General features: G+C 41.2%; 1 protein-coding gene across 1 annotated transcript in view; it reads left to right on the top strand.

Annotated features, from left to right (window-relative positions):
• GRIA3 (glutamate ionotropic receptor AMPA type subunit 3) overlaps positions 1 to 26,194 on the top strand; it is a 276,653-nt gene that overhangs the window by 172,655 nt on the left and 77,804 nt on the right. The window contains exons 6-10 of the mRNA XM_054509090.2: positions 9,688 to 9,849; positions 13,907 to 14,074; positions 19,350 to 19,454; positions 21,188 to 21,295; positions 22,684 to 22,890. Of these exons, the coding sequence (XP_054365065.1) occupies positions 9,688 to 9,849; positions 13,907 to 14,074; positions 19,350 to 19,454; positions 21,188 to 21,295; positions 22,684 to 22,890 (750 nt within the window). The remainder of the gene's footprint in view (positions 1 to 9,687; positions 9,850 to 13,906; positions 14,075 to 19,349; positions 19,455 to 21,187; positions 21,296 to 22,683; positions 22,891 to 26,194) is intronic.

Consider the following 26,194-nt stretch of genomic DNA (forward strand, 5'->3'; position numbering starts at 1 on the left):
AATAATTGGCCAAAAAGGATTACAAATGGGCCTTCTTACTACCTGGTAGAGATTGTAGAGACAAATTTGATATCAATCTTCCTTAGTCATTATTTTACTAAAGGAAATAGTTCTTGAAGAATGAAATTTCAGTAGAGACAGCCAGAGCTGTCAGTGATGAAGCAGACAAAGATAGCACTGTTCAAAAGGGCATGGATATGACTAGAGCATGAGGTCTCTTGAAGGAAGTGGTACAGGTGAGCCAGGGGAGCAGAAAATAACAAATAATGGAAATTCTCAAAGGCCAAGTCAAGACATTTGGCTGTTAATACATCTGTAGAAAGTAGGGAATCATTGCAATGTTTTGAGGAAAGGAATATTATGCTCTAACTGGTATTTTAGGAAGGTAAGTGTATTTATTTATTTATTTATTTAAGATTTATTTATTTATTTGAGAGAGAGCAAAAGAAAACATGAGTTGGGGGAGGGGTAGAAGGAAAGGGAGAGAGAGAATCTCAGGCAGACTCCCCACTGAGCACAGTGCCTGACACGGGGCTTGATCCCAGGACCCTGAGATCATGACCTGAGCTGAAATTGAGTTGGGTACTCAACCAACCGAGCCACCCAGGCATCCCAGGAAAGTAAATTTATTATGTGAAGAATGAACTGGAGAGGTAAAGAACTGGACTTTAGAGCACCAACTAGGAAGCTAGGACAATAATCTAGGCCAGTGGTTCTCAAACCTACTTGTGCTTCCAAGTCACTTGATGAATTTATAAAACTACAGGTGTATGGGCCTCACACCCACTGACCCAGTAGACCTAAAGTACATTAATTAAAATAAGGGATACAGGAAGAGGAAGAGATTTTGAGGGGATATAGTAACTTTCCTTTGGGGCACATTCTTTTTAAGATGCTCATGGAATATGGAAGTTAATATAATCAGCAGGCAGTTAGGAAAGGGGTGCTGGAGTATGAGACAGGCTCTAATTGGAGACTCATTGGTGTCTCATTCAAAGTGAACTCAAATTAAAAATTCCAAAAGAAAACAAGAGTTAGTTAATTTTATAGACTCTAAAGCTTCAACATGTAACAAATTCATTGGCTGAGGTACTATGTATGGTAAGTGTCATCCTCTTGAAAAAGTAGGTTCTCAGAGGCCAGCTAGATGAGAAATCATGACTACCTCTACACTCAAAATTAAAAATGGAAAAAAAGGTAAAGAAAAAACAAAGAAGAAATTCTAGTATCTTTGTTTGGATAGGAGATGCCAGAAGGTGAAACCAGTTTTTAAGCAAAAAATGAACTGCTATGATTCAGCAAAGGGATAGAACAGTTGCTATAAAACAGCAACCTGCTTAAGCAAAATGAGCCATTTTTTCCCATGCAAAATATCAAAGAAATCCACTGGAACATTTTATTTTTAATAAAAATATGTTATTTTAAAATGCATAATTTTTAATAGCAGATGAAGCTCAGTGAGAAAATAGAATTCATGACACAGAAATTTCTTTTGGAGTCAGACATGCTAAAATACATGTATTAAATAAAAGGATATGGGTTTTCTGTCCTTTTTTGAGCAGTCGCCATTGGGAAAAGTACTCAGGTCAGGCACATAAATCCTGAAACAAAAGTCAGAACAAACTAAAAAGACTTAAAGAACTTTAAACCAAATGTCAATTTAGTTTTGAGCCAAGAGCATGAGTGAAAAAGCAGAAACTCGTGAACTCATTTATCACATATTTAAACTGGTAATCAAACTTATACTTTTCTTAAAGACAAGAATTCTCTAATAACAATTTTTTAAAAATCTGTATCTATTTACATGTATTGCTGTCTGGTCACTGTACTACTACTCACAGACATTTTCAGGGGACCAAGTTAGAACTGGAATATAAGGAGAGGCTAGGCCTGTGGGCCAGAGAGAAGCCTGAGTGGGAATACTTAAGAGTACATGTGACAGAAGGAGGGCTCATGAGAGGGTTCAGAGCCAGCTGGCTGAGGGAACTGGGTCCCACCCCATGTGTGTTTCTGTCAAGGAGGAGTGAGAATGGAACTTTCTGGAAAAAGTCACATGATAAAAACTGACCAGCTTCAGGGGTGTAGTCTGAGGTAGCTGGCTGTGGAAAATAATTTGACAGCTGGCAGGCAGACAGGTAGGATGCCTTCCTCCACTACTCCCCACCCCTAACAACCCCATCTCTTTCCCATTTTACTTCTTGGGTTTGGGTGTTGAAAGCCTAACTCTGCTTCATTAGATTTTTTTTTGAGCCATATTTCCTTAGAGATTTTTTCTTTTTTTCTTTTTTCTTTTTTAATTTGTTATTTAAATTATGCTAAGTGAAATAAGTCAAGCAGAGAAAGTCAATTATCATATGGTTTTACTTATTTGTGGAACGTAAGGAATAGCATGGAGGACATTAGGAGAAGGAAGGGAAAAATGAAGGGAGGGAAATCAGAGGGAGAGATGAACCATGAGAGACTATGGACTCTGAGAAACAAACAGGGTTTTAGAGGGGAGGGGGTGGGGGGATGGGTTAGCCTGGTGATGGGTATTAAGGAGGGCACGTACTGCATGGAGCACTGGGTGTTATACAAAAACAATGGATCACGCTCTGGTTTCTCTTCAGATCGCATAAATCTTTCGCCTTTTACAAAAACAATGGATCGTGGATCACTACATCAAAAACTAATGATGTGGGTGCCTGGGTGGCTAAGTTGATTAAGCGACTGTCTTCGTCTCAGGTCATGATCCTGGAGTCCCTGGATCGAGTCCCGCATCAGGCTCCCTGCTCGGCAGGGAGTCTGCTTCTCCCTCTGACCCTCCCCCTTCTCATGTGCTCTCTCTCTCATTCTCTCTCTCTCAAATAAATAAATAAATAAAATCTTAAAAAAAAAAACTAATGATGTACTGTATGGTGACTAACATAATAAAATTAAAAATAAATAAATAAATAAAAATTCAATTTAGTTAACATATAGTATATTATTAGTTTCAGGGGTAGAATTTAGTGATTCATCACTTGCATAGAACACCCAGTGCTCATTCCATCAAATGCCCTCCTTAATGCCCATCACCCAGTTACCCCATCCCCCCACACCCCTCCCGTCCAGCAACCCTCAGTTTGTTTCCTAGAGTTAAGAGTTTCTTATGGCTTGCCTCCCTGTTTTCATTTTATTTTATTTTTCCTTCACTTCCCCTATGTTTATCTGCTTTGTTTTTTAAATTCCACATATGAGTGAAATCATATGGTATTTGTCTTTCTCTGACTGACTTATTTCACTTAGCATAATACCCTCTGGTTCCATTCACACCGTTGCAAATGGCAAGATTTCATTCTTTTTGATGGCTGAGTAATATGCTATTGTTTATCCATTCATCTGTCAATGGACATTTGGGCTCTTTCCATAGTTTGGTTATTGTGGACATGGCTGATATAAATATTGGGGTGCATATGCCCTTCAAATCACTATATTTGTATCCTTTGGATAAATACTTAGTAGTGCAATTGCTGGGTCAGAGGGTAGTTCTATTTTTAACTTTTTGAGGAACCTCCATCCTGTTTTCCAGAGTGGCTGCACCAGTTTGCATTCCCACCAACAGTGTAAGAGGGTTCCCCTTTCTCCACATCCTCACCATCATCTGTCATTTCCTGAGATGTTAATTTTAGCCATTCTGACCAGTGTGAGGTGGTATCTCATTGTGGTTTTGATTTGTATTTCCATGATGCCAAGTGATGTTGAGCATTTTTTCATGTGTCTGTTAGCCATTTGTATGTCTTCTTCAGAGAAGTGTCTTTTCATGTCTTCTGCCCATTTCTTAACTGCATTTTTTTGGTTTGGGGTTGTGAGTCTGCTAAGTTCTTTATAGATTTTGATACCAGCCCTTTATCTGATATGTCATTTGTGAATATTTTCTCCCATTCCATAGGTTGCCTTTTAGTTTTGTTGATTGTTTCCTTTGCCGTGCAGAAGTCTTTATCTTGATGAAGTCCCAATAGTTCATTTTTGCTTTTGTTTCCCTTGCCTCTGGAGACATGTCTAGCAAGAACTTGCCACGGCTAAGGTCAAGGAGGTTGCTGCCTATGTTTTCTTCTAGGATTTTGATGGATTCCTCTCTCACATTTAGGTCTTTCATCTATTTTGAGTCATTAGATTTTTCCAGAAGTTTTAAGTACTTAAGAACTCTAAATTCGCCACATAGCAGATTTTGGTAGCCATCCCCCAGTGCTGGTGATCATGGGAAGGAAGGACATGGGGGACTAGGAGGAAAGTAGCTCTCTCCTAAAGATCTGTCTTTACATCTTAATCCCGCCCTTTCCCTTCTCCACTTCTCCTAGTGGCTTTGGGTGATAAAATCTGTGTGGGCAATTTTACAAAGGCTTCAGGGAGGCCAGAGACTTCAGTTCTCAAAAAACAAAAACAAGAAACCAGACAGAATGGCAAGTCCCACTTGTAGATCACAATGTGATGGGGAGGGGGGCACAATTTTATAAGGTTTAGGGAAGACAGGCAATCAAAATCCCCCAAAGTGCAGACTTTGGGTGGCAGACTTCAAGTAAAGATCACCAAGAGGTAACAAGAAAAGACAGACCAGAAACCACAAACCTCTACCATCCCCCAGGCTCTCACTCTCCCTCTTCCTTTCTGCTGTTACTTACTGGATCTATGGTGGTCAGATCTGTTCAGTTACTGTCTTAACAGAGAGTTTAGGGCATTTGTCTTCAGTTTTCCAAACTCAAGGACTGTGGACGAAAAGCTCAAAAAAGGAAATCTAGCAAGAGTTTATAAGCAAGAATAATTATTTAAAGTTAAAAGGTAAGTGGAGAAAGAAAACCAGAATCTCTACCCTGATGCCACCATACCTACCATTTGTCTCTTTTCCCCCATTTGCTCATAGCATCACTTGTCTGTTGAAGGTTTGGCGGTCAGGTCGGCTGAATTAGTGTCTTTGCTGAGGCTTTGAGGAGACTCGGGCCTCAATTTTCAAAACATCATGGACTGTGCTTATCCACAACTACAATGGAAATATGTGAAAGAAAACAGAACATGTTTTAAAACAATTGAACAGAAATGAAGGGTGGCTAAGAGTCAGGCAGTTTCTGCTACTCTCTCCTAACTTCCTTCTTTACCCCACTGTTCGTCACTGTTCTATGTCATCTACCCATTTTATCTGTTTAGTGGTCATTTCTTTCACATTAGTCTTTTTACAGAGGGTGTAGAAGTATTTGGCATTTAGATTCAAACTTGAGGTGGGTATGTTGCCATTTCAAAAAAAAAATCTAACAATTTTAGTTTTTATAATCTTGGGGACTGTCCATGGCCACTCGAACCATGGGATTTAGCAATATTTGATACAAAAAGAAAGTTCTTTTTAAAAAAAGAGTTTCAGAAATAGGATGATGAAGAGTCAACCAACTTGTACCTGTTAGCCAGAACCACTTTCTCTACAGCCCCCTCTCTACTATTCACCTCCTTTCCGTTTTCCCCTTCTACTTCCTTGAGATTTGTTGGTCAGCTCAGCTGTATTCATGTCTTTTCAGAGGGTTTAGGGAGAATCTAGCCTTGAATGTCTCAACCTCAAGGACATGGGTTGCTGCATCCAAATGCTGGGTGCCAGGAGGACATTCAGCCATAGAATCCAAGAGATTACAGATAAGCAAAATGTACACAAATGAAACAAAGGGAGACCGGAAGCCAGCCAACTCTTGCCCTTAAGCGACAAGATTGCATTTCCCTAAATACCCGTTACCTCCTTTCTTTTTCTACCATGCTTCTCTCTCCGTTTTGTCCATGGGGGCCGTGTTAGTGCTCTCTGCCCTTGTGGAAGGATAAGCCCTCGGGGCAGTCGGTAGGAGCTAGTGTTGTATAGGTCTTCCCAGCCAGAACAGTTTGAGGTGACCTTCCCCTGGCTTGATTTGTGTTGTTGTGGATGCAGTTCATCCCATGAGGACAGCCAGGCTGATTCCAGTCCGAGGTGTGCCACAACTCATTCCCAGGCATGTCTGTCATAAAACATGGATTGACTGTGAAACTTCTAGGTCCTCAGTGGTATGGTTGCTGTGTGGTAGAAAGATGAGTGCAGAGTATGCCTCTAAAGATGTTTTCAAATTACAATGTGTTTATTGGAGAGGAAGATACCCAAGCAGGAATATGTGGGGCCTACATGACAGAATGAAGCCTCCTGGGAGTATGTGGGTGTGATTGGTGAGGTAAATTTGAGCTGGACCCCTCCCTTTAGTATCCCTGCCAAGAAAAGGTGAGGGAACATCTTTCTGGAAAGGAGCGGAATGATGAGTAAGCAGACCAAAGTGCTAGCTGTTATGCCTTAAGACAGATGTGAGAGTCCCGGGGTCCTCTCTCTCTCCCTTCCTTTTGTTAATTCTATGTTGCCATTTAACCTGCTCTGGATATTAGGAAAACAGGAGTGTGATGCTTATCAAAGTGTGAGGGCCATAAGAGATACTACATCCTAGTGTATGCTGTGGCCATTGACCCTGAAGACCAGGATGGTGGCACAAGCATTCTCAACCCCCTTCTTTCAAGGAAAGGAGCTCCCCTTGTCCAGCCCAGGCTTTTAAGACACAGGACAGCATCAGAAGGCCCACTCTTCATCCCCGCCAGCAGGCAGGTGCACAGTTGGTCAATGTTCTTGTGTAATACCTGTTAACTGACAAATACAGTTTGGCACAGTGAGTGAATTAAAGCCATTTGTTAAAATTTTGCCCAGGCTCTTTATTTGTATATATGTTAGGGGGTGGGAGTGGGGAGTTGGGTAATAGGCTTAAGCCCCAGTTGGAGCCTCTACTAGACTTCATACCAAGTAAGTTTCCTTGCTGATTGTAGTGCGGGGGGCAGCAAATGGGAGAAAGCAATCTTAGTTCCCTTCATGAAAGAAGACTTTGGGACAAAACTCAACCTAACAAGTTAATGTTAACTTTGAAAACAGCTTTTTGATTATCAGAAAGGAGGAATGATACTCAGTGATGCAAACTCTTTGTCCAGTCCCCATGGACTCAAGGCCCACTTGTGAAAGCAAGAGGGAGGGGGCTGCAAGTAGTAAGTGAAAAAGCTGTTTCACGAACCAAGATGTCCATCGACAGATGAATGGATAAAGAAGATGTGGTATATATATACAATGGAATATTATGCAGCCATCAAAAGGAATGAGATCTTGCCATTTGCAACGACGTGGATGGAACTGGAGGGTATTATGCTGAGTGAAATAAGTCAATCAGAGAAAGACATGTATCATATGATCTCACTGATATGAGGAATTCTTAATCTCAGGAAACAAACTGAGGGTTGCTGGAGTTGGGGTGGTGGGAGGGATGGGGTGGCTGAGTAATAGACATTGGGGGAGGATATGTGCTATGGTGAGCACTGTGAATTGTGTAAGACTGTTGAATCACAGACCTGTACCTCTGAAACAAATAATACATTATATGTTAAAAAAAAGAAGATAGGGGCGCCTGGGTGGCTCAGTCGTTAAGCGCCTGCCTTCGACTCAGGTCATGATCCCAGCATTCTGGGATCGAGCGCCGCATCAGGCTCCCTGCTCGGCGGGAAGCCTGCCTCTCCCCCCTCCACTCCCCCTGCCTGTGCTCCTCTCTCACTGTGTCTCTCTCTGTCAAATAAATAAATAAAATCTTTAAAAAAAAAAAAAAGAAAAGAAGATGGAAGGGAAAAATGAAGGGGGGGAAGTAGGAGGGGGAGACGAACCATGAGAGACTATGGACTCTGAGAAACAAACTGAGGGTTCTAGAGGGGAGGGGGGTGGGGAGATGGGTTAGCCTGGTGATGGGTATTAAAGAGGGCATGTATTGAATGGAGCACTGGGTGTTATACACAAAAAATGAATCATGGAACACGACATCAAAAACTAATGATGTAATGTATGGTGATTAACATAACATAATAAAATAAAATAAAATCCAACTAGTATTTTAATTGAGTTTCATTGACTTTTAGATCAATGTAAGGAAATATACTTTTATAATATCAAGACAAAAAAAAAGAAAAAGCTGTTATCACTAAAATATAAAGAAAGGTGAATTAAAAGAAGTGTAGGGGTGTGACTAGAGAGGCACACAGAGGGGACCCTTCTGCATATTGGTTACATTTATGTGTTCAGTTCGTGAGAATTCATCAGGTTATATACTTAAAGATATGTGTACTTTTCTATATGATTGTTATACTTCAATAAAAACTTGGAATGTTGGGATGCCTGGGTGGCTCAGTCGGTTAAGCATCTGCCTTCGGCTCAGGTCATGATCCCAGGGTCCTGGGATCGAGCCCCACATCGGGCTCCTTGCTCAGTGGGGAGCCTGTTTCTCCCTCTGGCTGCCACTCCCCCTGCTTGTGCTCTCTCTCTCTGACAAATAAATAAATAAAATCTTAAAAAAAACTTGGATTGCAAAAAAAAGAAAAGAAAACTTTAGAGGACTAACAGGTGTATGCATTTATCAGAACTCATTAAGTGCTACATTTAAGATTTGTCTGTTTCATCGGATGTAAATTTTACCAGAAAGAAAGAAAGATGCAAACACTGAACTCTAGTTAATGACCTGCCTGCCGAAGTCTTTTGGTGTGAAGTATACTAATGTCCACAACTTACTTAGAAATGCATAAAAAAAATGAAATGGATTGATGGATGGATAGAAAAATACTAATTGTGAAATCTGAGTTGAGACTATATGGGTATTCACTGTACAATTCTTTCAATTTTTTTATATATTTGAAAATTTTATATTAAAATGTTGGGCAGGAGAGTCTAAAGAAGGGAGGAAGAATTCTCCCCATTTATGAACATAAATGTTGGCTTCAGCCCATTGAGGACCTAAATGCATCCACTGCAACTAGCAAGAGCCAGGCATCCAGCAGCAATAGTGCGATTCCTGGGAGAAGTGTTCCAGAAGAGAGCAGTGCCCAGTGGAGCTGGCAGTACCCAGGTGCGGATGGGTTGGTGTGAACCTGAAGAGATTCCTTCAGAAGGCTTAGGTGACAGAGACATCAGATGGTAACCAGAGTGAGAGAAGAAAATGGTGGGTGATCTGAAGTAGATGTCAAGACTTGTTCATAAACACGTGTGAGACATACCCTGGGGTTTGTACCATCATATACAACCAAGCTGTCAGTTTCGCTCTTTGGCATTTCTGTAAGTCACAAATATTGAAAGTACTCATCATTAGAATCTGAAGCAATCTGCTGTGCTTGGCATGTTACGCTCAAGAAAAAATTTTAAACCTCTAGTTAGGGTCAAACGTTTCAACACTTTCCCAGTTACAGGAAGCATTGTATTTGTACTCAGTAAAGAAAGACTAAAAATACAGGTAGATGAAACAGATCAAAACATTTGCTTGAAGTTGACACCTGTGTTTGTCCTTGCAGCAGCTATACTAAATAAAGACACAGGCACTAAAATGGAAGAATGCATATTTTCTCCATCGTGCCGGTAGTTTTGGAGACATAGTGCCCTAAGAATTACTCCATATCCAGCATTTTTTTGTATCTGTCCTCATCGTTGTTGTTGTAATTGAGATGTAATTGACATATAGCACTGTGTTCAGGGTTTTCTTGATTGGTAAAGAGTGGTAAAGAGTGATCCTGAGGAAGGACTTTTCATTTCCTCCTTAGCGTTCTAACCAACAGAGAGAGTTAAGAACACACCACCCCCACAGTTATGATTCTCTTTCCCTCTCTTTCTAGGGTTTTACCGATATCTTGCTGGAAAGAGTCATGCACGGGGGAGCCAACATCACCGGATTCCAGATTGTCAACAACGAAAACCCTATGGTTCAGCAGTTTATTCAGCGCTGGGTGAGGCTAGATGAAAGGGAATTCCCGGAAGCCAAGAATGCACCACTAAAGGTAATGTCCCATGGCATGCAGAAACCTTAGGCCAACTTTTCACAGCATCTCAGTATGGCCTTTATATATTTACAGCCATCCTGTGATCGAGTGGTCTTCACTCAGAAGTGTTTCAACGATGCTAAAAACCAAACGGCAGGTGCCGCTGCATTTGAAAACTAAACTTGCAAATAAAGAAGCGATTGAGAAGGAGGTCTTTTAAAACCCAGGGTTTGGGAATGTTAACTAATTTTTTAATGAATTTCATTTGTAACATGCTCAAAACAATTTACAATATTACAAGAACCTGAGTTGGGCAAAAAGTGGGGGCTGTGGGAATAGGTAAGGAAGATTGATAGTCTGAAACAGAAAATTAGATTTTTACATTATTTATGTGATTGCTTTGTGTTAATAAGTTTCATGAATCTCAGTACACCCAAGTGAATTGGGCTCTAATACAGAGTGCGTGTTGCCTATATGTATATTGAACGGAAATGTTTTTCTGCCTGGAAAAGTATCTTTAAAAATAATTAGATTACCTAAGTTGCTCATTTTCATGAAACCAAGATAAGAATATTAAAGGTAGAAAGTCATGCTTAGAGTGTACATTTTTCACATGTGTTCCCTTATGGCTAGAAATCCTATTATTTAAAAATTAGGAATTAAAACAGATAAATTACGGGAAAGTTATTCATGTAACACAAAGGATCCTTCAAGTGTATGTTTTAAGTAACCATTCCCTCAGTGCATCAATCCAAGTATGACACAGACTTTAAATTCTTCCTTCCTTATATAGTGAAAGTATGTACATACCATGGCTGTGGGATCCCTGTGATCAAGATAAGGAATCAAAGTAGAGTCAAGGCCTTTCCCTTAAAAAGGAAAGGGGGTGAATATTTCTTTTCTCATGGCTTCAAGATACCCATCCTCACATCCTCCCTGGCAAGAATAGAATAAAGGAGAACAAAGGGGCCATAGACCAGACAAGAGACAAATTCTGTATCACCTAGTCAGGTCCACCCTAAATGAGTCACATCAGAACATAATACAAGTGGGCCCTGACTTTATACAATTGCTATGTTCTAGAAAAGTAGTAAGTTACACATAATTTGTTCATTCATTTAAGCCACTCACTAGTTAAGTGGTATTCTGTAGTTGTATTGATTATAGTATACATGCTGGATTTTTCCAGGGAAGTCCCATTTTAAAACATTCTGTCCCATGGTCAGATCAGGTGTCCTTATATGTTTCAGCAAGTATGGTCGCAATCCCTGTGATGTTAGGGTTAGGGTTTGCAGTCCAATTTTTTTAGGATAATTATTTTAATTTTTATTGAGATATAATTGACTTACAGCATTAAGTTAGTTTTAGGTATGTAGCATAATGACTTGGTAGATGTATATATTGCAAAATGATTACCACAATAACTTTATTTACCATCCACCACTACCGTAGTTACAATTTTTTCTTGTGATGAGAACTTTTAAAATCTACTCTTAGCAACTTTCAAAATACAATACAGTACTGTTAACCATAGTCATTGTGGTGTACATTACAAACCCAGGACTTATTTATCTTATAACTGGAAGTCTGTACCTTTTTGACCACCTCCACCCACTTCCCCTGCCCCCCCACCTCCCACCCCCCACCTCTGGCAACCACCAACCTGTTCTCTATCTCTGAGTTTGGGGTTTGGTTTTTTTTTTTTTTTTTTTTTTAGATTCTGTATTTAAGTGAGATCATACAGTATTTGTCTTTCTCTGTCTGACTTAATTTCATTTAGCATAATGCCCTCAAGGTCCATCCATGCTGTCACAAATAGCAGCATTTCCTTCCGTTTTGTGGCTGAATAATATTCCACTGTATGTGTATACCATATTTTCTTTATCCACTCATTTGTTGATGGACACTTAGATTGTTTCCATGTCTTGGATATTGTAAATAATGCTGCACTGAACCGCAGATATCTTTTTGTAATAGTGATTTTGTTTCTTTTGAAATAAATACCCGGAAGTGGAATTGCTAGATCATATGGTATTTCTATTTTTAATTTTTTGAGGCGCCTCCTACTGTTTTCCATAGTAGCTACACCAGCTTACATTTCCACCAACAGTGCAAGAGGGTGCTCTTTACTCCACATTTTTGCCAACACTATTTCCTGTCCTTTTGATTCTAGCCATTGTAACAGGTGTGAGGTGATATCTCATGTGCTTTTGATTTGCATTTCCCTGATGATTCAAATTTTGTACTTACATTCAAATTCAATGTACTAAATCCACCCACTACATTTAAATGAGCTTATACAAATTTAGATTTTCATAAACTGCCTGTCTACTGCTTTGCCATCCTTAGATTTAGCAGATAATAGGTAGAGGCAAGAAATTCATTTATGCAATATTTTAAGAGGTACCTACCAAGTGTCAGGCACTGTGTCTTAGGCACCAAAAAAAAAAAAAGGACAAGGGTAAAAGGATGAAAAGTATACTACAGAGTAGTTTATGTTTGCTCAGAAGTTGTAGAGGTTGTACAAAAGAGAAGGAAAACAATCTTAGCTCTGGATTATTCATTGATAACTCATGGTATGTATAAAGTAAAGTTCTCAGAACTTGCTGAGAAGAGGGGTTTGTAAGTAAAACCCTTTAAATAGCTTAAGAAAATGGAATCTTTAAATAGGTGGTTACAACTTTCAGATTGCTTTTGCTTAGTATTAGTCATGGAAACTCGCTCTATAGCAATCAGACAAAAAGCCCATTTTTAAAAAATGGTAATATTTTTGATTAGGAAATAAAATTGTCTGGAGATTACAATCCTGATGCTTAATTTATTCTATATTTTATGAATGTTTCCTTTGTGGGTTTTTTTTTTTTTTTTACATGCTCACACATTGGTAAGTAGGAGCTGAAAAAGTAGAAATTAAATAGCTCTTTTGGCATGGCTTGGAATTGCAGACTATTCATGCAGTCAGCTGGAAAAGAGATCACCACCATGTTGGCTTTATGTAGTGCTAGGATGGACAGACACAAAGATTTTTTTTTTCCACGAGAGAACATATGCCCCCTGTTACAGTCACACTTGAAGATTTGTTCCTCAAAGAAAAGTAACATGAGGAAAGTCAGAAAAGTAAATTGATAGTCGTAGAAATGACAATGTATTCTATTCACTCTTGGTCATATTTGGACATACTATAGAGAGAAAACGGCCCATAGGACATTTTGCTTCATTAAAAAAAAAATCTGTAGAATTTTCTATCCTCCCAGTATTTGTCACACCTGGAAAACAGGGGCCAGCTTATTTTAATCAGACTTTGTTGATTCATTTAATAAAAAGGCCTCTACCCTGTCAAATCGCAGATAATCAAACCCCTTGTATTAAGTGACTGGCCTCATCCCTAGTAGAGCATATCAGTATATCCAAGGGATAGAAACTAAGTGTTCTTGCCTGAAAGAGGCAGTATCATGAAGTATTGCCTGTGAATTGTCACTGTTATCAGATATAAAACTCAATAACAATTGTAATTTTCTACAATCAAAAACCAGCTTTGGTTTTCAGCTCCCCCCAAGAAACAAAAACTGATTTATTGCTGGCCAAAGGTCCTAGTTCGCCAGAAACATGGTCCAGACAGAAATGATTAATGTTTCCCTCCAAATTAATTTCAAGCTGTCTAACTTAGCTATTTCCATTTTCCCCTAAGTAAACACCAGACTTGAATTTTCTATTACAAACAGCAATAACCAATCTACATATGCCATCCTTTAGCCTCACATGTATTTCTTTCTCTATAAAGGACCTGGCCTTTTAGTAGTCACTCACTCAAGACAAAACACAGTACCGAGAGCAAGAGAGAGACTCCCTTGAGCCATTTGATCTTAATAATCTTAACATGTGCACACACGAGGAAAGAAGGATCATTCTAGAATGAATCAAAGTCGGGCTTGCCCAGAGAGAGCTCTTGATTCAAATAATTAAGAGGGTGACTTTGTAGAACAAGAGGTGGAGCTGAATGAGCATTATAAGGAGCAAGGCAGGTTTTGAGGGCGTCATTTGTCATGATGTCGTGTTTTCCATACATCCATTTCAGTATACATCTGCACTGACGCACGACGCAATACTGGTCATAGCAGAAGCTTTCCGTTATCTGAGGAGGCAGCGAGTGGATGTGTCCCGGAGAGGCAGTGCTGGAGACTGCTTAGCAAATCCCGCTGTGCCCTGGAGTCAAGGAATTGATATCGAGAGAGCTCTAAAAATGGTAAAGACCATCATGGCTTTTTGGGGTGCGGGCAGGAGCCTTATAACAACACACAAAAAGTGAGACCTTGGTCTGGAGAAAAGCCATCCGAAAAGGGAATAGGATCAGAGTCTAAGAATGTCAGAGTGTGCAGAAAAATGAGCATGGATATGTATTCATCAAAATCTAGAAATCCCAAAGTAGAAGCTTCTAAGCTTCTTCCTTGATGCTTGATTTCTCGAAATGGCCAATTGAGGGCAAATGAGTATTTAGTTCTGTGCCACACCGTGGGTGGTAAAGTAAACTCACTACCCTCAAGAATTATGGATTGAACATGTAAACAGCTTCAAAAATTTTAAACTTTCCAGAGATATGGTGTTACTTTAGGGGAACTGGGATATTCTCTAGGAAGCTCCTAAGTTGAAGGTGGACATTACAGCAGCATCCTCTGTCTCATCAAACAGCTCTTGAGTTTGGATGGACTGTGGAAGGGAGCCAGTGTGGTAGTAGTTCTTTTGCCAAAGAGAACCTTTCTACATGCTATCTACATGGGGAAAGGCAGAAACCTGCTATATTTCTAGGCCTCCTTAGGAAGCTTTTCCCCAATGCCCCAAAGAAAAAGCCTACAGAGCAGTACAAGGAATCAATAGCCAGTCAAATGCATCACTTGTTTTTAGTATTTACTGGTAGGGGATCATTTAAGGCTTCGGGTGGCATCCTTGGAGCAGATGTCACTCTTCACACCAGGAGTAGCATTGGTCATTCCCTGCAGCCTTCCCAGCAAGAGCACTTTCCTGAATATTTTGCTTTATGCCACATGTGCCTGCATGCATTAAAAATGAGCCTTGGAGAGTACAAGCCTCTCTTATTTCTACTTATCTAATTATCCCAATGTTTGGGACATCCAAAAAACAAAGAGATAGGCAATGATAAGATAATTCTGTGCACAACCCAGCAACGAAGAATTTGTAATGGCCTCCTAATGTACATCATTTTGTGTAGTTGGCTCTCCTGCTGCTGCCTTCAATTTGCCAAGTTGGAAGCATTCAGTCAAAAGGGGTTAGTAGCGGGCGCCTGGGTGGCTCAGATGGTTAAGCGTCTGCCTTCGGCTCAGGTCATGATCCCAGGGTCCTGGGATCGAGTCCCACATCGGGCTCCCTGCTCCTTGGGAGCCTGCTTCTCCCTCTGCCTCTCTCTCTCTCTCTGTCTCTCATGAATAAATAAATAAAAATCTTAAAAAAAAAAAAAAAAAAGGGGTTAGTAGCCCCTGTGTCTCTCTCCAAGAAAGAGGTATGACTCATTCTCCCATCATGTAGATTTTTATGTCATTATGTCGGCTCCCTAACAAATGCCCTAAGTGTAGTTTTCTGGAGGTAGCATCGCACAGTTTTGAAGAGCAGTTAATTAAATTCAACCTTCATAGCAGTTACAAGATTTGTACTGTCAGGTGAAACATAATGATGAGTGAAATACAAAACTCCCTCAGAGTAAATCAAAAAGAGTTTTCATCAACAAAACCTCAAGGGGCGAGTACCAGCATCTCCAACAGACTCCCCATTCATGACACAAACAACTACCTTCCCCAAATAGAAAACTGGCTACCAGAGTAAAGGATAAGAAATTCATTTGGCTAGAAAAAAAGCAGATTGATCATACTATTGCACAAATAGTTTCTGCATGTCTAACTCATTGATAAAGCTCAAGTTAGAAGCCAGGTAAGTCACCTTCCTCCCAGGCCCCAAGAAACACTCAACTGAAAGGATGCTTTACCAGTTTCTACAGGCCAACCTCTTCCTATTGCTCCAGAGAGGTTAGAAAGTATTGACCTTTTCCAGAAGCAGATGCTCCCTTTGTGATAAATGCTCAGTAAAACTCCGCTGTTCAGAGGGACTACAAGGGAGGATGGTCTGGAGTACTAAAGGTTTTACTACATTAAAAGAAATCCCATTTTATTTGAGTTAATTAAAAGTGAGAATGCATGTGTAAAAGCATCCCTCACTGTGACAAGCGCATAGTTGTTGCTCAATAAATCATTCTCTTCCTTCAAAGAAATCTGGCGAACAAAATCATTGCCTGATAGAGGCGCCTACAGGGCCTGTTTTAATGAATAAATAAGCACACCATTCATTCAGTAAATATTTATTGAGCACCAATGACTATGTATCAGGCTCGAAGTTAGTATGCAAACATGAAATAAGCGGAGGAGCGCTCACACTTACATTGTTAATATGCAAACAAGTGTTTTTAAAGACCTTAAAGCCACTTGACAATTGGGTAATCCTCCTCACAATCTACAGATAATACAAATATCAGCCTGAGCCTGATTGACTGAAATATGTCACAATTCTAAGTCACCAAAACTTGTCCCTTTGGGGCGCCTGGGTGGCTCAGTTGGTTAAGCGACTGCCTTCGGCTCAGGTCATGATCCTGGAGTCCCTGGATCGAGTCCCACATCGGGTTCCCTGCTCAGCAGGGGGTCTGCTTCTCCCTCTGCCCTCTTCCCTCTCGTGCTCTCTGTCTCTCATTCTCTCTCTCTCAAATAAATAAATAAAATCTTTAAAAAAAAAAAAAAAACTTGTCCCTTTGTTCAGTAAACGTGTATTAAGCACCTGCTCTATTCCAGTCCCTGTACTAGTTGCTGAGAATCCAGGAAAAGAATGTCTCTCATCTCAAGATGTTCCCCATCTAGTAAGGGAGATGAAAATACAGAGATGATTAAAATGGTATGGTGGTTAGGTCCTCCAGAGGCTGCTATGGGAACCCAGAGGAGAAGCACCAAATATAGATTGGGGTGGAGGGCGGGGGGTGGGGGATGATTAAAGAAGGGATCCCAGATGGGATGGTGGGAAACGGTAACTGACATTCACTTCGGTGAAAATAGACTTCCCTCTGAGCGGTAGTCCAGTCCTACTTCTGCTCACCAAAAGTTTTAATCCTGGAGTCTCAAATCTCCTGGACATACTTAGACTGTTGTCCAGTTTCTCTGTCATGTCCAAATATGCTAGATCTTTAGAAATATGTCATTCTTTTAAAAAAAAAAAACACTTTACTTATTTGAGAGAGTGAGAGAGAGCACACTAGCGGGGTGGAGGGGCTCGGGCAGAGGGACAAACAGACTCCCTGCTGAGCAGAGAGCCCGATGCGGGGCTCGATCCCAGGACCCTGGGATCATGACCTGAGCCAAAGGCAGACACTTAACTGACTGGGTCACCCAGGGGCCCCCGAAATATGCCATTCTTAAAGAGACTTAAAGCCTTTGCTGTTTTCAGTAAGGAAGGATTTCCTTAGTAAGTTCCTATGCCAGTGTCCCTGCCTGACCTACCTCCTCTCCTAGAACTCAATGCTCAGAGTAGAGTGTAAAGAACCCTTCATGCATCCCAGTATGCACCAGGCAGGCTAAGTAATTTCTGTCTCAATAAAGGACCTTTGCTTTAACCGGAAGTGTGACATCACCTTCTCTGCAAGCCTGAGCTGACAGTAGTGCTTCGGTTTGTTGGGTCAGTAGGACAGTCATCTTGTCCTCAGGAAGTCCCACTGGAGCTTTTCTCTTTCAACAGGAATTTCATTTTCCTGTTGGGGCTGAACAAGCCCCCTTTCCTCTCACAAAATGCTCCCTAATATTTGGCATCAATTTTCCCTCCTGCAGCTCAAGCCCATTACCACTTCTGACTTGCTTAGTAGCTTGTCACTTCCTATAAGTTTTAAGTATTCTATCCTTTCATCCTAGAAAATGAGACAGATGTTTTTTCTCTGAAGCAAATTCCTTGACCCTTACTCACCAGATAAGTAATTCCAGTGACTTTTATTTATAGAGGGTCTTTCGTGCAGTGTCCCTGGACTGTAAAATAATTGGTAAGGAGATCTCTCCATCCGGCAGAGATAGCCTTTTATTAGTTCATAATACTGGGACCAGACCCAGGAAAAATTGTGGCCTACGTGAATTTGCAGTTGGCATCCCAAATCGGGGTCCAGGCTCTTCTAGTACCTCTATCTTTCTTACCTAGTACTACATACCCCTGATTCCTTAGACTTACAAATTTCATCAGTGTGTGGTTTATTCCTCCAGGGCCTAGCTCGCTGCTTCCTGTTTGTAGCTGCACGTAAGTTAAATAAGAGGAAAAAGTCGTCTTTGTTACTGTGACAGCTGGCAAATGTGGAACACTCTCAAGAAACAGAACCAAATTCTTTGCAATCAACAATAATTTTATTATAGCTAGCATGTATTGCAAAGCATACTATGTGCCAGGTGCTGTTCTAAACTCTACACGTGTATAATTCATTAAATCTTCCAAAACCTCTGAGGGATAGGTACCAGCGGGATTTCCCATTTTACAGATTGGGACACTGAAGTACAAAAACATTAAGGAACATATAGAAGGTCATAGAGTTAGTAAGTGATGAAGCTAGAATGTGAATCTAGGAGCTCCAGAGCCCATATTATTGAAACCATTTATGTGATATTGGGAGTGCTAAGATAAGACACAGACACATCCCTCACAGAACTCATAGTTTAAAAAAAAGCATTATGCTAGTTAAGAATACCCTTCAGGGGGCACCTGGGTGGTTAGGCTGGTTAAGCGTCTGCCTTCGGCTCAGGTCATGATCCCAGGGTCCTGGGATCGAGCCCCCGCATCAGGATCCACGCTTGGTGGGGAGCCTGCTTCTCCCTCTGCCTCTGCCTGCTGCTTCCCTTGCTTGTGCTCTTGCTTTCTCTCTCTCTGTCAAATAAATAAATAATATCTTAAAAAAAAAAAAGAATACCCTTCAAGCTGGGGCGCCTGGGTAGCTCAGTTGGTTAAGTGTCTGCCTTCAGCTCAGGTCATGATCCCGGGGTCCTGGGATTGAGCCCCACGTCAGGCTCCCTGCTTAGTGGAGTCTGCTTCTCCCTCTTCCTCTGCCCTTTCCCCTGCTTGTGCTTTCTCTCTCTCTCTGTGTCTCAAATAAATAAATAAAATCTTAAAAAAAAAAAAAAAAAAAGAATACCCTTCAGGCTACTCCCTCAAGAAGAGACTAATGGTAGAAATTTCAGGCCCTTGAAAAAGTGGTGGTAGGGCCTTCACTGTATCATATAGGTAACTGCCTATCACCCACTCAAAGCTTCACAACGAAAAGGCACACCTAGAAAACACTGGGGAGGAAATGAAGATCTGTATAGACTGATCTGGTGGATTTAGCTCAATGACTCAAGATAAAAGATCTCCACGATTCTAAGATCTGTTAGTAGACCTGATCTCAGAGACTTAGAAGGCAATAATGTGGTGCTATTTAAAATGCTTACATTTTCCCTTTCTACTAGGTGCAAGTACAAGGAATGACTGGAAACATCCAATTTGACACTTACGGACGTAGGACAAATTACACCATCGATGTGTATGAGATGAAAGTCACTGGCTCTCGAAAAGTAAGTAACCAAAACAGATGTCCAAAGAAAAAGTCTTTCAGAAGGTGACAGCACTCCAATGCAAGAAAACAGGTGTTAGGAGAGACACACAAATCAAATTCCCACATGTTATTTTTGCCTTTCTGTTGGTGAACAGCGTAGACATGATACGGAGTTGCTTTGTGATCAAAGTGTTCCATCTACACATTTTGAAGGGAGCGTTCCCCTCTGAGGCTGGTCCTATAAAAGTCATAAACTCAAGAGTTATTAACAGCTTCCAACCATAGAGGGAAGGAACCACAAATTTTACAGTATGTTGTTATTTAAACAAGCTGCCAAGGTACATATGGTTTTAGTTTTAGCAAAAGAATCAGAAAGTACCAACTTGCATTCCCACCAACAGAGTAAGAGCGTTCCCCTTTCTCCACAACCTCTCCAACATTTGTTGTTTCTTGCCTTGTCAATTTTTGCCATTCTAACTGGTGTAAGGCAGTATCTCAATGTGGTTTTGATTTGAATTTCCTTGATGGCTAATGATGATGAACATTTGCCACCTTGGAAAACAGTGTGGAGGTGCCTCAAAAAATTAAAAATAGAGCTACCCTATGACCGAGCAATTGCACTCCTGGGTATTTACCCCAAAGACAAAGATGTAGTGAAAAGAAGGGCCATATGCACCCCAATGTTCATGGCAGCAATGTCCACAATAGCCAAACTGTGGAAAGAGCAGAGATGCCCTTCAACAGATGACTGGATAAAGAAGATGTGGTCCATATATACAATGGAATATTACTCAGCCATCAGAAAGGATGAATACCCAACTTTTACATCAACATGGATGGGACTGGAGATTATGCTAAGTGAAATAAGTCAAGCAGAGAAAGTCAATTATCATATGGTTTCACTCATTTGTGGAACATAAGGAATAACATGGAGGACATTAGGAGAAGGAAGGGAAAAACGAAGGGGAGAAATTGGAGGGAGAGATGAACCATGAGAGACTATGGATGCTGAGAAACAAATTGAGGGTGTTAGAGGGGAGGGGGGTGGGGGATGAGTTAGCCTGGTGATGGGTATTAAGGAGGGCACGTACTGCATGGAGCACTGGGTGTTATATGAAAACAATGAATCGTGGATCACTACATCAAAAACTAATGATGTATGTTGACCAACATAACATAATAAAATAAAATTAAAAAAAAAATAATCGGGAAATAGGTATCTCTCCACCTTGCTCCTCACCCTCCAAAGGACACTGGACAAAGTACCTTTCTCTACAGCCAAATTGTATAATGACCACTTTGCTTCTCTCATACTAATAGTTAAGTTAGGCATGAAATGAGGATTTCATAGCCATGTGATAAAATCTCAGAATGTAAAATAGCCTGTGTCATTTCTAAGGACACTCCTTGGTTTCCCACCCTCACATTCCAGCCTTCCTATAGTTCAGAGCACAGCACTTTCCTGCTATAGGAGTTTAAAGGGGAAAAAAAGGTTGACCATCCTACAGTGGGCTAAGTTATTTTACAAAATACCAGTAAAGGTGAGGTGGGGATGAGAACCCCCAGGATGAAGGTGCATGTCTCAGGGTTGGGGTCCTGGCGGGGGTGGCAAGACAAAGGGAGACAGGACATCAATCCTTGGAAAGCTCCAACAACTAAAAAGAAAGTGTTACTCCATGACAACATTTGGATTTCTTGTGGTACTTTTTGAGTGAAAAACAGGCAACCAGGTCAAATGTCTGCTCTTTCTAGGCTGGCTACTGGAATGAGTATGAAAGATTTGTGCCTTTCTCAGATCAGCAAATCAGCAATGACAGCGCATCCTCAGAGAACCGGACCATTGTAGTGACTACCATTCTGGTAAGTATGGAGAGAAGATGGATGGGCTTTCTGTACAGCAAGACTTCTGCTTTCTGAAAAGCATTATTCAGCCAGTAAAAAAGACATCAAGTTCAAGCCGTGAAAACATCCAATAGGTCAGCTTAGGAACCTCTTAAAGTATCTTGCCATCATCATGAACAGAATGTCATTTTTTTAATTTATTTTATTATTTTTTTAGAATTTCATTTTTTAGGATTGTATTTATTTATTTATTTTAGAGAGAGAGCATACACGTGAGTGAGCACAAGTGAGGGGAGGGGCCGGAGGGAGGGAGAGAATCTCAAGCAGACTCTGTGTTGAGTGCAGAGCCCGACATGGGGCTGGATCCCAGGACCCTGAGACCATGACCTGAGCCAAAACCAAGAGTCAGATGCTCAACCCACTGAGCCACCCAGGCACCCCCAGAATGTCATTTTTAAAAAGAAAAAGAATAGGAATTTGGGACAGTTCCACATATCATTCTCCTCTTTACCTCCCCTCCCACACACACACTGTAGGACTGATGTTTCTTTGTGGGGGAGACAGCATGATGTGAAAGAGAGAGTAGATTAGGGTTCTAATATTAGGTCTACCACTAATCTGTGTTTAACTGTGCAAGTCACAACTTCTCTGAGCCTCAGGTTATGTTTCTTTTAATTTACGAAATGGGTGTAAAAAGGTCATAAGACCATTTCAAGGCAAGATTCGCCGTTTAAAGCTTTTCTGTGAAACTCAAAGCACAGTTGAAATGTGAGATAGTGTTCTCATTTAGTTTTAAAATGTTTTTCTGAGAGCTGGTTCTTATTGGGTAAAGTATAAACCAGGGTGAAAAATGAGTATACCACTAGGTCTGAAGTTGTGAATAATTGGATGAAGATTCAACTGAAGTTTACCTTTCATTTAAACAGACATGTCAAATATGCTCTTTGTCCTGGGTACTGTCCTAGACCCTGAGGATGTAAAAACAAATAAGCCACAGACTCTGACCTCAAAAAGACCACAGTGCTTTTTGAGGGCTTGCCTGGGCTGGCTGTGGTAAATCCCGAGAAATCAAAGGCAGTTCACCTTCATGTAAAGGAAATACCTCTGCCCAGTTTGACTAAGACAAAGACTTTATAGGTGGAAACCTGTCCTGCTTTCAAACCCTCAAAAAGAACTTAAGTCCTTCTCTACATCTTTAAATCATCAGTTAAAGACTCCAAGGAATATATAGCCCAGCGAATAGTCAGTCGATTGGGTTCTTCTGCTTCTTAAGCAAACATATTTTAAAGGCTCTTTTCACACACCAAACCTCAACAACTACACGGGGAAAAAATTTGATTATGGCATGTGTCATCTCTTAGAAAAATGTATGGGAGTAATCCTTCGATGTTCCTCTTGTCCCAAAGGAATCACCATATGTCATGTATAAGAAGAACCATGAGCAACTAGAAGGAAATGAGAGATATGAAGGCTATTGCGTCGACTTAGCCTATGAAATAGCCAAACACGTAAGGATCAAATACAAACTGTCCATTGTCGGTGATGGGAAATATGGTGCAAGGGATCCAGAGACAAAAATATGGAATGGCATGGTTGGGGAACTTGTCTATGGGGTAAGTTTTTTCAACTCTATTTTCATTTACTTCTGTGCTTTCCACTTAACAAAGATAGATTTTATTTTCAAAGGTAGTACTTATCCAATTGTATAGTTTATGTGTGGTCTGTAAAAAAAAATTTTTTTTTCTTCTCCAGTTGACTTTTGTAAAGGTAGGTTGTCGATAGCATCCTTTGGGCAACGGGATTATTTTGCCAAAAGCAAAGTAAGATTGGAGAACTTTATTTGGCAACATTAAATGCAGCCTGCCCTCTGCTGAAAATCTGTTCCTTCTGTGTTCCCTGTGTCGGGCAGCAAAATCACCACCCACCTCGTTGCCTCAGCAACTTCGCCTAAGTGACCCGGTCATCTTTGCTCATTGCTCCCTCATTTCTAGGCAGTGACCATGTCCTATCCGTCCTACTCTTCTGTCTCTCAAACCCAGACACATTCTTCATGCCCACCCTCATCATTTCAGTTAAGGTTCTTACCACTTGTTGGTCATTTAACTGATTTCCCTGCCTCTACTCTTACCCTGGCAAATCAGATCTCCACATCATTGTAATTTCCCACGTGAAAAATCAGGATAAAATTCGAATCCCTGAGCACGGCAAATAACGCACTTCATCATCTGGCACCCGCCTACCTCTCTAAGTCGTCTTGGACTCTTCCCCCTTCATACTTAGTGTTCCAGCTGCCGAGAAGTATGTGTCATTCCCCGAAGGTGCCCACCTGCCACTTAGGGCATCCCTGGAAGTACCTTTGCCCCTGTCCGTCAGCTAGCCTCGCTTCGCAGTCCTCCAGAATGCAGGTGGCAGCATTTTCAGGAAGCCTTTCCTAATCCCATTTACCCACCTGTGGTCTGCTTAGGTGCCCCTGCTTTTTGCTTTCTTGTAGTACCTTTGAACCAGTATTATAATGATCTGTTTACAAGTTCAGCTGCCCCAACTGGACTATAAACCCCTTGAGCACAGAAGCCATATCTGATTTATTTCAATATCCCAGAGCACAGCACAGAATGGAGGTTCAACAAATAATTGTTGAATGAATTAATAAATGAACAGAATCGCTCTGCCAAGGGCTTGCCCATGGGTCAAGTACAGAAGAATTATACTGATAATTAGGGCTTTCAAAAGGGGTACAGCAGTATCTTCAGAGCTCTGCAGTGGCTTCACTTGAAAGGGTTTGGGCCCCTGATTGGGAATGTCAGATCTTGGGCCGCCCAGTGAGGCTGATAGAGACAGGCAGAATTGGGCATAAGAACCGCCCACTGGGTGAACCAGTCACTAGAAAACTCACCCAAGGGTAGGTGGTGGCAGCCGAAGGTTAGTTCTCTCTGCTTTTTATTTTCATCCCAGTGTCATTAACATACATACAGCATTATATTAGTTTCAGGTGCACAACACAGTGATTCGACACTTCCGTACGTCACCCAGTGTTCATCAGGACAAGTGTGTTCGGCAGAGGTTTGCTTTCTGACAGATAAGGAGTACTCGCAATGACCGGTCCCAGTCTAGACAACAGGTTAGGGGAAGACTAAGAAATCTAGGGGGTGCATATACTGAGAAGAAGTTGGCAAGAAGCAAACATCCAAGTTATCTTTTGGACAGAGGTTCAGGATAAGGACTCTGGTGCTTGAGATGGGAAGCAGCCAGAATAAGGTGCAGCTCTCCCCTCAGAAGGACTGGGGTCACTAAATAAGTTTTTGGAACAGGTCCTCAGGAACAAGCACAAAGGCAGACGCTCATTTCTAAAAATAAGGGCACAGAAAAGGAATTAAGGCTTAAACTGAGACTGGACCTCAAGTATCAAAACTAGGGCACCATCCTCCAGTCAGACAAACAGCAAGGCAATTTGAACCTTAGCCCCCAGCAGTGGGGCTGGAGCCAATTATCTCCCATCCTGGGTCAAGGTTGGCCCTGGGAACTGGGGTAAGCCTGAGTTGCAGATGAGATTCAAGTGAACTCCTTTATGAGAAAGAGAAGAACTTCTAATGCCGGACACAGGGGGCTGAACGAGGGGCAGAGCACCTGTCGTGCTCTCTAAGGACCCTGAGAAGCTCTGAACTATCTTGATACAGCTCTAACCTCTTTCTGAGTTGGTGATTAAGTCTTGTCTTCTCTGTCCTTCATCTCCCCAACACTCAGGCTCCAAGAGGTCCTGTCTTGCTCACAACTCTACCCCGCACTTGGCACATTATGTGGTCCATAGTAGATACTCACTTTTTGCTCTAACAAACGAATGCCTGGTATGCAGTAATGCCCAGCCAATGTTCATTAAATTTACCTCATGGTAGGAGGTAATCTTGTATCATTACCATTATTTATTATTATCGTTGCCATTATTATTTTATTTTTATTATTAGCTACCATTTGTTGCTTATTTCCTGGTTGCTGGACACTGTGCTAAGTGCTTTATAGGCATTATGTAACTCAATCCTCACAACACACCTCCAAAGGAGGTGCCAACTTATTAACATTCTACAGATGAAAATACTGAAGCCTAGAGAGGTGGTCTTATGCCAAGACCAAACAGCCTGTAGCGACACGGTGATTTGAACCCAGTCTCTGACTATGAGGTCCATGTTCTTTCTTTTTTTTTTTTAAGACTTTATTTATTTATTTGAGAGAGAGCAAAAGTGATCACAGAGGGAGAGGGAGAAGCAGACTCACCGCCAGGTGGAGAGCCTGATATGGGGCTTAATCCGAGGACCCTGAGATCATGACCTGAGCCAAAGGCAGATGCTTAACCCACTGAGATATCCAGGTGCCTCAGAAGTCCGTGTTCTTTAACCACAGCCCTAGACTGCCCGACAGCTGATGTGTTATTTCAGACCCATCCCATCCTAAAAGATAGCTGAAACTTGCTGAAAGGCTTTTGGTGCCTCTGCTTTTCTGGGGAGAAGATTGGCCCCAGGAGCATGGCAAAGACTTTGGGGTGTCAATTTCTACTGGGCCAGAGTAACTGACATGAGCTCTACCAGCCCACTGTGATTCAGTAGCCAGAGCTTTCTAGTGTCTCAGAAGAAAACCTGTCACATTCTGTAAATAGCTCGGGTCCCTCCTGGCATCAAGCAAGACATTGGACCCAGTGATGTAGAGCAAGACAGATTTCCTGACACTGTTCAAAGACCCAGCTTTCTCACCAGATTTTGGCTTCTCTTCTGGCATGTCCTCTGTACTGCGCCCACCTAATCTCCACATTCTCTCCCTCTTCCCAATATGTGTGAGTGAGGGAGCTTGAGAATTAAATAGTCCCTTACTTGTTTAGTAATTTAGAAACCAGCTCTTTACTGCTGAATAGGTAAAAATTCTTCTGAAAGA

The sequence above is a fragment of the Mirounga angustirostris genome, unplaced genomic scaffold (assembly GCF_029215605.1).
Source record: "Mirounga angustirostris isolate CCGP_5_RB_7025 unplaced genomic scaffold, mMirAng1.0.hap1 SCAF_11, whole genome shotgun sequence".
Lineage (NCBI taxonomy): Eukaryota > Metazoa > Chordata > Mammalia > Carnivora > Phocidae > Mirounga > Mirounga angustirostris.